This window comes from Rousettus aegyptiacus, unplaced genomic scaffold (assembly GCF_014176215.1).
Source record: "Rousettus aegyptiacus isolate mRouAeg1 unplaced genomic scaffold, mRouAeg1.p scaffold_m13_p_4, whole genome shotgun sequence".
NCBI lineage: Eukaryota > Metazoa > Chordata > Mammalia > Chiroptera > Pteropodidae > Rousettus > Rousettus aegyptiacus.
Genome location: NW_023416307.1, coordinates 135441252 through 135453483, shown reverse-complemented (window position 1 = coordinate 135453483; position 12232 = coordinate 135441252). Strand labels below are relative to the sequence as shown.

Below are 12232 nucleotides of genomic sequence, written 5' to 3'. Positions count from 1 at the left end.
ACAATGATAAAGCAAACAGTATAAAAAATAAAAACCAACACTTTATTTCCTTCATAACTTTAACTCATTACTCCATAAAACTTTTGGTATGATCAGGCATTGAGGGGATAACATGTATGGATTTTGTTCTATCCCTTTTATTTGTAAACTTATAAATCATAAAATTACCATGTATAAGTATACATGTATAACAATAAGTAGAGTTAAATGGATGAAAAGAGTTGAGAAAGAATTCTGAATATTGAATGGCCCCTTCTGAGAATATAACTAAAACTATTTCCATACTACCTGCACCTCCACAGAGGCAAAAATTACACACAAAACTCAGGAAAGCTAAAGAATCCAGGCAAGGAACCTGTGCAGTAGAAGGGCCACGATGGCCGAATAATTTACTGGTCAGGTGCTAGTCTGAATAAAAGGGATCCATTTTCAACTGGGAAACAATGATATAATGTGAATTCTTACCTGGGACTGAGGTCAGGGGGTCCAGCACTATTCAAAGCTGAAAGCTGCAATTTCAAGTTCTTCTCTTTCCTTTTACCATGGTTAAGGGGGTCAGTTTCCTGTTTGGTTTTGGGAGAATTTGAACTAGAGACTCTGATGGGTGAGTGAAATGGCACCGTTCCTGAGGCCAACTGCTTCAAGCTTAAACCTAGATAGCTTTTATTGCTTCCAACCTTCTTGCTGTGTGAAGAGAAGGATCCCCTTGTGTAGATGGGAGACAGGGAGGTTGTCTCCTCTTCCTCTGCCTCCGTCTCCTCTTCCTCATCTTCCACAATGGATGGGAGTCTCTTTTTGATACTGCCATTTCCCTTGGGCTCCGACTAAATGAGTGGATAATATAGATTAGTACAGATTGCAAAATCATCTGAGAGGTATATCATTCGTGCTGGAGGTCCTATCTGAACAAAGTCAAATCCCTTGGTGACTTCTTATGAAAACTAAAGACTTTCAAGATTATGCTATAAGCTATTCTAAGGTGTTAAAAGTCTCCACATTTCTGATCTTCCACAGATTCACCCTCTCGGTTTTCTTGGTGTCAGCCCGCCAACCCTTCTCTTAGTTTTTTATACTCTCTTGGTGAGGAGATATGTGAGAAGTGTATTTTACCAGGTTTGTATCTAGATTTTAAATCCATCTGCACTTGTAATAGTATATAACAGCATCCTCTTAAGAATGAAGAGGTTTTCAATTTTGTTAGAAGGTCTTGGGTCTTGTTATTTTAAATTTACAGGTCTTCAGGAGAACTTGGTGTGGAGATCAATCAGAAAAATTATATTATCCTTGAGAAGAAACAATCTTTCCTATTTTGGATCACATAGATGGAATAAGATCAGCAGTGTTCTCAGCTACAATGTTTCCCGCTTTCCTTTTTGTTTTATAAGTTGGTTGATAGAAAATGGTGTAAACTATTTGATCTCTCTTTGAAGAGCTTTGGGAAAGGAAGAAGGAAGTGTTGCCAAGCCCCATCCTTGGACCACTGGACTCTTGACTGGGGTCATTCAATATTTTAGGCTAAGAAGAAGCAAGAGAGAGTATGGGAAAGGACAACTGAGGTGATATTGGAGGGGCAGGACAGAGAGGGCAGCAAAGGCTAAGCTAGTGGTCCTCAATGAAGTCACTAAAAGAGTCTGTGTTTCTTGCTTTGCCCAAGAAATGACTTTCATCCTCCAAAAGTTCAAATTATTTTCCTGTGCCTCACTTTCTTTTGAAGATACAATCACTTATACCTGCCCATCAATAATTTCTGATAAAGGTGAGATAACAAACTGAAAAAAACTAAGAATACTATTTAAATTTTATGAGCTCTCATTATTATTATTTCGTCTAAATAAACAGTTCATTGGTGTCTATGGATTTTGTTGTCTTATAATGATATATATAACAATAAATAAATAAATTTGAACCTGTGGTAGCTTAAAGTCAATAGTCCATTTAATTTAGGTCCCAACTGTTAAGTGAAACAATTAGTTTACTAATCATTTTTTTTTTTTGTATTTTAACTTTAATGGCTCAAAATTTCTTGAGGATATTGCATTATTAGGCTTATCTTTTCAACTAGATGCAATTATTTTAACTAATGGTGAAGCCATAAGTTATTTCTATTGGCATAGTCATGGTATTGCTTTTATTGGTTTGTTTTTTGTTTGTCACAGCATTTAAAAGTGCCGTGCTTTAAAAAAAAAAAAAAAAGACCCCACATAAATTACAGGCGAACATGTGTATATTAGTATTGTGGAATAGAAAAATTAGCTCACCCAGCTAAAGACACAACAGACTATTTAAAAAACAAAAAACAATGAGTTCATTCTCTAATTGGATGTCTGTTTACATTTGCATTGGTCATTTAATCATTCCTTTGTTTCAGAGAGTTTCCATTGGCTTTACTAGACTCCTCAGACTAATAACCTAGAGTGTTTGTTCTTCTACAAGTTCGTTTAAATTTTTTACTCCCATTTTATCATAGTGACTTTGTGCCTTAGAAAATATGCTTAGATGCTGACTCTTGTGATCAAGGCAGCTGACATTATTTTTATATCAAGAATTAATTATACCACCTATTGTCATTGCAGACAGGACCCAAATTTATTAAATACCCAGCTCCTCATGCTGCCTCCATGAAGGGGTAACCAGTTATTTTCTTCAGGCTATCTATACAGAGCTGTCCACTTTGTTTGTGTAGCTGGTTATATACCTGTATATGCATCATCATAAAGTTCAGCCACAGATCTATCTATTCCTTCGCTTCCGATGCACCCCTTTATTTTCTCCTGATGATTGCTTCCATGAGCGCAGTAAGGTTTTTATCCCCATAGTCAAAAGAATCTCTAATTTAGCTCCTGACATTTTGCTGGGATAGTCATTTTGAACTAAAAAATGACTAGATTCAATTGGACCTATCTTGACTGAAGGGGACACGAAATAAAGTCCAGTGGTCGAATGCGTGGACTTTGGTCGCATAGGCCTGGAAGTCCTATAACCTTGGTCAAGTAATATAATTGTTTAAAACCTTGTTTTCCTCACCTGTAAATTGGAAATGGTGTGAGAAAAAAAATGAGCTTTTAGATAATAAAAGTTACACACTTAGCAATATGCTTGTCTTTGTAATGAAGATGATAATCGTGAAGAAAATAGAAACATCTGTACTAGGGCAAGTGCTTAAGAGAGTACTGGTTACCTATTTTTACATACTCTTCCCTTCTTTCTTAGTTAACAGAACTCTTAACAATGTACCTTGCCCAAAGATCTTTTTCAGTTTCCCTTGCCACTTGGTTCAATCATGAGACTAAGTACTAGGATGATAGCATGTATGTGGACGGGTTATAAATAACTTCTAGGAAGGCTCATAGAAGGAGAGGAGGCTCTATCCTGATCATTCACCTAATGACTAGGTGAAATGAATGGATCTCCAGTGGCCATCTTAGAAAATGAGAAAATCTTGAAGAAAAAATCCATCCATACATTGAGGATGATGAAGCAGAAATAAATTTTGGGACCCTATTGATATACTCTTTTATTGCCCATCTCTGACCTTGTTCATGAGATGAAATAAACACCTATTGTCTTGAAACCCCTGTTGTTCTGGTGGTTTTGACATTGCAAATGAACTTCAGCCTAAATTATACAGAAGAACTATTTTTTGAAAGTTAAGGATGTCATATTTTTGGGAGGGATGTTCATTTTTAGAGTGCTAGGAAGGGGTGAGAAATTCAAATTGGAAAATCCAAAAGAAGGCTAAATTTCTTTCCATGAGAAATAGAATGTAGGAAAGGTCTGGGGGAAAATGGGTACAGCAGTGGGGAAAGATTTCCTATTGAGAAGAGTTGAAACATAATGACAATTTTGCTAGTTCTTGAGGAGGGATTTTGCAGAGATAAGACAAAAAAGACAACCAGTGCCTGAGAGAAACTTGGTTGAGAGCACTGAGATGTTTTAAGAGCTTTTAAGGAGTATCTCAATAGTATTAAAAGTAAACCCTGTTTGCTCCCCCCATCATCTTCAGTACGAAACAAGAAAAGAAGTCATTTATAGGGTTCCCGTCATAGGATTATCAATAATTAAAGATGAGATAATATATCTGAAAAATAACTGTTTCTAGGGAAAATTTTCTATGAAATTAGAGAATTATTAAAAATTGGGACTGTTGTAAAAGCTCAAGTGAAAATACTTCCAAAATATCTCTGAACCATAGTTTTTACATTATGAATAATCATGTTGTACCATCCATTGGAGGCTTATAAGAAAATATTTGACTGCTAATTTTAAACACAATGAAAGTATTTCTAAGATCATTACCTCAGGATTTTGCTACTTCTGACAGGTCTTGGTGACAAAATACTTTTCAACAATAACAATAAAACCTTTAAATAGAGATATGATTTTAGTACTTCCTTATTTCCAAACTCCAAAGTAAGTTAGTTAGCATATCTCTCATTGGAACGTGAATTAGGAAATGTCAAGAAATAAATACATAAAACCTTCAAGGGGAGAGACTGATTTATTGAAAATCTTGCAGATTTTAGAAAAATATTTTGCTCTTTGGAAAAAGCCATACCTGTGAGACAGTAGATTTGTTCGATAATCTTGATATCACCTAAAAGAACAAACAAACAAACAGAAGTTGTAACAATCATTTAAACCTTCCCAAGTGGTTTGTAACTAGGTAAAATGTAGGAGGCAAAGGAAAGAAAGTTCAGAGTGTGGTGGGTGTCTGATCTACCTGCGTAGACCAGAAAAGAGAAAACGCCTCTGGAAAGATGCTAAAAACACCTCCTACATCCCATCCTGTAGGAGCTCTACTGACCAGCATGTATAATAAAAAAAAAAAGGGAAGAACCAAGTTTAACGTCTAGTATAGGACATCATACCTAGGAAATAATAATCAAAATAGTGAGCTTATTGGCTGTATTTTCCATTTTGATGCTTTATTCATTCTCCTTTGTATCCATATCCCTTTTTCCACTTTATTGCCCTTTTGCTAAACTCTCTCATTTTCCATAATTTTTTTCCTCTGGCTCTGTAAAAACTGCAACACATGGAATTTTTTTTTAACTTAATCTTATTTCTTTCTATTTAACCACCATCCCTTCTTACTCGAATACAGGTGGGAGTGATATCTCCTTTCTGTCTCATTTGTTTTACTCACTACAATGTTCCTTGTGATCTAGAATTAAGTTCACTCAAATCCTATCCCTTATTTGATTGAATTTAAGATCCATTGATTAAAAAAAAATTCTGCCTATTAAATTGTGACATACTATCAGTTGTAAGACAGATCCCAATTTCAGAGATCCTAAAATGTGAAAATAAACGTGTAGTGTAGATCTCAGGACATGTTTTGTATAAAATCAAATGATGGTACTGTGGACGAGTACATTAAAAAACATGTACCTCCCATGATGTAAGAAGCTCTGGAAATAATAACAGTCTGGAAACATGCTTCAGGCCTCATCTACATTGTTTTTCGCTCAAATATGCTTCTTTCATTTTAAAGTGGTAATAGATGCTACAAATTAACATAATTTTATTCACATAAAAAACAAAAACAAAAACCTTCTACTCAAAAATGATCTGCCTAGTAAGTGAGACGTATTTGGTAATTCTGTCACCTTTGCACTGTTGCTTTTATTTTTCACACTAGATGATTAGGGAAATAGATCTGTTATTATTTATACAAATGTCGGCATCATTATTGCTGGGCAAATATATGTTTTATTAATGTTTAATTTAATCAAAGCAGACAACCCATTCTACATCTGCTTAGGTGCTTAGATATGCACTAATCAGAAGCATTGTAGACATAAGTTTTATAAAAATGCCCTAAATAGTGACAAATAAAACAGCTGAATAATTAAAAATGTGAAAAATAAAACAAAATTAGGGCGCCGTTGCTATTGCGGTAGACACAAAAAGTGTTTTTAAAAGGCTTTGAGTTACAGCTTGGATGAGAGAAAGAACATCTCAGTGGGTTCAGGAAGCCTGAACCGCTCCAGGTCAGAGTTGCACTCTGAGGTGTAAGGCGGTGGCATTAGCGTCTTCTGATTTGAGTGTAACTCCCAGCTCCCTGGTTTGCTACTGGTATAATTTCTGTCAAGTTGCTGAATCCCAAGGTTATTTTTCTATATCAGTGCTTCTCAAACTTACATGTATACACAAATTACCTGGGATTTCATTAAAATGAAGGTTCTGAATCAGGAGGTCTGGGACTCTGCATTTCTAAAGAGTTCCTGGCCCATGTTGGGTAGCAATATCTCATAACCAGAGTCACTTATTATTGTCATTCTATCACCTATCAATTCATTAGGTGTTCACTATGTGTAAAGCACCCTGACAAAAACTTCCCAATCATTATGTCTATTAATTTTTATTGCAATCCTGTGAGGTCAGAATATGCCATACAGCCAGCATTATTGTGACAGTCTCTCTGAATAAGTAATTTCATTTACATATAGTAATCACATGTATTTAAGAAGAGTACTACGATATATTCATTCTGTTGAATAATACTTCCGCTGATCCAGATTCTGCCAAGGGCAGAGAATACTGGTTTAAAGGAAAACCAGAACTTTAAAGCTAGAAGTGATCCTAAGGAATGTCTGCTACAATGGTTTGCACACATGGGAAATAATAGAATATTTTGAGAAGTGTCCCTAAAATATTCGGAGTCAAGAACATCAACTTCCGCTAGTCTTTTTCAGTTGGTGGTGGGTGGGGCCCAGGTCTGCAAGTCAGGTTTGAAACCACTGAGTTACTCCAACTTCCTAATTAGAGATGTGGAAATTGCAGCCTAGGAAGATGAGATAACTTGCCTAATTCATGCATCAAGTTAGGGGCAGAACCTCTACCAGAAGCTATGCAGACTAAATACTTGATGTATTGTGAAATTTAATCTGGCACAGGGTTTGATGGATGATTACTACAAAGCAGAACCCAAAATTCATGATACTAAGTTATCTCTTTAACCTTTTCTGAGTCACAGATCTTTGATCTTTCAGGAAATCTGATGAAATCTAGGCATTTTCTCCCCAGGAAAAAATAAATGTATAGATACAACCTTTGGAAGGAAAATGTTTATCAATACTATTTTCTTGTTCTAGGAACTGGAATAAGGTTTGAAGTTTTTGAAAGTTTTGAGAATAGCACTCTTAACCAGTTTTGAGTTCCTCCTACATGAAATTTTTATACCTTTTAAAACAATAGGAAAAATTTCTGGCAATCTCTCATGTGGATAATTAAAAAAAAAATTGAAGTTAAGAAGATAAAAGGGAAGTAAATCAGACACACAGGAAGGAATGGAAGTTGTTGTAATAAAGTCTCGAGAGAAATAATGAAGGCTGAGGGCCAGCCCACACAGACCTTAGAATTGTATTCTTCAGTCTGTCAGAATAGAAGAAGGTTAAGTGTGGGCAAGAAGAACTAAGAATATGTCTTGACACAAGGTTATCATGAACAGAAGTAAGACTGATAAAGAAACACATTCTTAACTATGGGAAATTGGCTTAAAAAGTTTCCAACTAGCTTTTTTTCTCCTCTATTTTCCCTGTCCTAACACCTAAATTACTCTGTGAGTCCAGTGGGAACTGAAAGGGAGGACTCCGAAATTAGAAAAATACTGCTCATTGGCTTAGAGAACCAGAAGAGGAAAAGTGGTCTCTTAGTACTCATACAATCTGCTATAAATAAGCAAAGCACATTCACAGTCCTTTAAAAAAAACGTGTATATAAGTCCTCAAAATTTTACTATTGAGCTTGAATTAAGAATGGAAATCAAACATACTAAGATTAATGGTAATTTCAGATGTGAAAAATGCCATGTATTCTCTGACGTCTATTTTACTGAATGAAGACATTTCTGTAAGAGCTTTCATAAGCTTATGCCTGACCTTGGCCATCCAATTAATTTTTTCCTTAAGTTGGTAAATTCCTGAATAGTAATTTTCCCATTATTAGGATTTTCATGAATTCTTTTGGTTGGGGAGGGAAGAGAACTCTTTGGTTTCTTTTATCTATTTTCCCCACCCATTAGACAGTTCTGAATTCTCAGAGATGGTACTATGACAATAAAGTTTGGGACTCAGCCTCTCATGGGATGCTAATCCCTCACATCTAGAAGGAATTTGAGTGGTTTTTCAGTAGCAATGAGTCAATATCAATAAACTTCTTTTACTCGCAAGTTCATTTCAAGAGGCTGAATCACCAAGAAGATGACTACTATGAAGCAGGAAGAAAGCAAATGTGAATGAAACCCACCATATCAATCTAGGAATCTTAAATCGTAACCCAACAGGCCAGTGGCCCAAGGAAGGGAGGAAATCTATTTCTGTTTACTTAGTTTACAGGTCAGTTATAAACCCCTGTGTGAGTCTGCAAATGTCCTTTCAACTATGGAATGTCATAAACTAAAGCACTTTAGTAGGAATGTTATCTACAGCTGATTGCTCAGTTGGGAGGAGAGATAGGAATTACAAGGTTTTTCTTTCTGGCTGATTCATCATATCTTCTGCTTTGTTAATAACACCACACTGATTAAGTCACAAGGCAGACTGAAGGAACACGTGTCCTCATTCAGAAAAAGGGCTTGTCACATATTTTGTCTTGTTCCCTGGACAGCAACATAACCATAACTTCTTTGGGATAAAGAGAATAAGATAAAGGATACTCACAAATAACCTCATAACTCACATAGTTAAAATGTTCACTTTTTACAGTGGTCTTACAAAACCATATATAATTGTCATATAATACAGACAAGTGGCAAATCAATAGGTCTCATTTTCACTTCTGATCTGCTTCTTTTTCTTGTAAATTCAAGTGAAGATGTCAATAAGTAGTGAATGACACCTATGGCTGGTAGCAGATAGGAGAAGTAACTGGAAACCTATGGAGAAAGGTTAGGCTTTGAATGAGAAAGCATTCGTTTTCAATTACACAATTTTGAGAGTTCACCACTACCTAATCTAAAGAACAGATTTTTGATTCTGGTCTGAAACCATAAGTGGACAATACAGTTTCTGTTGTTCCCGTTGCTTATTATACAACTTAGAAACAAAGATGAGATTGTAATAAAAACACCAATGATTTTGGCATTTCTCAATTTCACATTGAACCTTGAGGTGAAGACCAACTATTCAGACCTAGAGGAGAATTCTCGTCTCTTAGGTAAATACTATCACTTCTGAAGCAGAACACATCAGTCAAGTGCTTGAGTCCTGAATTTAATGTTTACTAATTGTTAGAGCTGGAGAATCAGCTATTGGGCCTATAGTGTAGGAAGCACCACAAAAATTTCATCAGTGAATATTATAATAAAAGGTCTGTATGCCGGGGTGTGGGGCGGGGGAACGGGACCCATTTAGGAAGTAGTAAAGCAATGTGGTTAAGAGCTGGGGTTTTCCTACTCCTGTCACTCAGTTCTATAACCTTAGGAAGCATATTAATTGGGATAGCATAGGTAATTCTGAGGTAAGAAATAACGTGCTAAATTTCCTTAGCTTAATACAAATTTTATTTCTCATTCATGTATGGTTTGATGTGTATCAAGTAGTTCTTCTCTAAGTGGTGATTCAGAGACAGAGGCTTCTATTTTGTGATTCTTCGAATTGTCCTGGCATCAACCTATTGGCAGCACGGGGGAGGGAGTATGGGGAAGGCATACCGGGCATGCGACCAAGGTAGCTGAGAAGCGACACGTCACTTTTACTTACATTCCATTGGATGGAACCAGTGTCATGGTCACCGTCCATCAAGATTCTGAGTTTCATTTCTTCCTCTCAAAAATGGTGATAATATCTAGAGTTATTTCGAGGATTAAATTACATATATACATGTAAGCTGAACAAATCTTGGAGACTCAGCTGGCTACATCTGGCATTGTGTCACATTAAGAGAAATGCAGTATAGCAGTCAAAAGTAATTTAAAAAATAATTATTTTGTGTGTGTATCTTTCAGGAACCTTAAGGGTCATACATTTGATTACCCACAGTAAGGCTTTTTAAAATTACCGCTCCTTTTTTATTCTAGTTCCAATAATAAAGGTATCTCTCAGTTCTCTCACTGAAGCTCTCCCCATGCCTTCTGTTCACATTTTCTGCTTCCTTCTGGCCATAATGGTCAGCATCCTGTTAGAGGAGGTGTCTAGGTGTTGCCATGCCATCCAGGCCTCTCTTGTTTCCCCAGGGAGAGAAAGCACCTACTGGGCAGTATAAATCTCATCACTTCAACTTAATTATACAAATAGAATTCTCACATAGAATTTGTAGTGAAAAAATTCCTCACATTGTTGCATTTGTTAAGGGCTTGGTCCAGTGGCATAAAGAGTAATTCATGTTAATAAATGATAATTATATTATTATTGATATATTGAAAGAAGAAAAGTTTTATTTGAATTGGATTAGTGGCAAATGGGGTATTATTAGCTAGGTCATGGATAGTTAAATATTCACACAAATGGGTTTGTACAACTTGAAACTAAAATATATGTAGGACACCTTAACAAAGAGACCATAAACTTCTTAAACACAAGGTTTCCCAAAACTGCTCTCCTAGCAGAATGGCCACAAAAACACTTTTTTTTTTTTTTTTTTTTTTTTTTGCACAACAGTAGGTGGAATATGTTATATAAAGTCATGGTTTGACATTCTCTTCTCTTCTCTCTCAACCCCTTTGTATGCTTCACTTAAATAAAATAAGACATTTTCAAATTGTCCGTGGGTGTGAATACAGTCAATAAGAAACTGACACTACATACAAATGAACTCGAACATAATTTTAACTTCCTATTCTGAATTGAAATGCATGAATTACAAGTCTTGGACATGAAAAGAAAACTCAAAGGAGTCACCTAATACTATTTAAACACTAGAAAAATGCATGATTATTTTGAGGGAGAGGGAGTTGTTTTCTAATATGTAGTTGATATTACTTTAGGAAAAAAAAAAAAGAAGGAAAATACACACCATTATGTGAAGCAAACTAATTAGAAGTCTTTCGGCAATGATATACAGTTTTATAGATTTCAGGCTTAAGGAGCCATGATTTGGAAGTGCAGAAGGGTAATCATGCTAAAAGAATTTACACAGTTTAAACTCATTATATTGAGCTGGGATCCCATGCCCCTCAATGACCTGCTTCTGATTAGGGTACAATGGCTTCTGATTAGCCTATAAAATCAGCCACTCTGTAATTGTAAGGAAACACAATAGCTGGTTTCATAAGATTTTCAGGATACATGCTGAGTACTTTGGTTCCAAACCAGGTGGGAGGAGAAATATGCTCAATTTGGTGTGAGAAGTTGGTGCATCACAACTCCCGATGGCACTTTTAAAGTTAATGTGAAATGCTGAATTTGCAGCCTAGGAAGCCCATTGTCAATTATATACTGTAACAAAAAAGTCGAACAGCCCTATATGTTAAAGACAGTGATTGAACCAGCAAACCGAAATGCATTGCTTTGCTTCTTTGAACCCCAGTGCCTCAGTTAAGTTCAATGAGCCACAGAAAATAAGAAGAGGTCTGATATAAGAACACGAGAGTGGGGTCCACAGACAGCTTCTATATGACTGAATGTGTGAATTTTTTAATTAAAGAAATCTTTGAAACTTTAACACGAAGAAAATGCATCACAATGTTCACAATTTTACATAATATTTAAAAATTTCTAGTAAGAATGAAAGTCTTACAGGATGCAAGGCCAAGTTTCTTATGTTACAGTTTTGTTGTATTGGAAGGCGATATGCAGAGCACTGTATCATTGGCTATATATTGACTAAAAACAAGTTTTTGTAAGAATTCACGATGGGATTACAAACCACTGAAATTTAGGAAGAAATGTGTCTCATTTGGCAGTTTTGCTACCCCAGTGGTACTACAGAAGTTCCAGGAACAAAAATTGTGATAAATAAAATATTTCTGATATATCATGTTTCCTTCTCTAGTTCTCTTTACCAATAATGTCCTCACCTAAAACATACTCGTCTGGGCTGGGTGGGTGGGGGAGGGACTATTCTCTAGTTACTTATACAGTGTCTGTTGTTTCCTATACGTTTTCTTACTTAAATTTATATTTTGAGCCTGAGATTTCATCATAGGATAGACTTTTCCTTAACTTCTTAAAATAGACAGTGAGGAATTTAGGCTCCCATAAATGACTCCTTTCCTGAAATTATACCATGTGGCTAAGCTTTTAGAATTATCACATGGCAACCTAATCACAAACTGGCCATTTTCAAGTTT

The 12232-nt window shown here is 35.8% G+C and overlaps 1 protein-coding gene across 2 annotated transcripts in view; it reads right to left on the bottom strand.

Annotated features, from left to right (window-relative positions):
- KCNH8 (potassium voltage-gated channel subfamily H member 8) overlaps positions 1 to 12232 on the bottom strand; it is a 298686-nt gene that overhangs the window by 28434 nt on the left and 258020 nt on the right. For both annotated transcript variants that reach the window (XM_036219525.1, XM_036219524.1), the window contains 2 exons: positions 4556 to 4594; positions 466 to 824 (listed from right to left, as the gene is read on the bottom strand). In XM_036219525.1, the coding sequence (XP_036075418.1) occupies positions 466 to 824; positions 4556 to 4594 (398 nt within the window). The remainder of the gene's footprint in view (positions 1 to 465; positions 825 to 4555; positions 4595 to 12232) is intronic.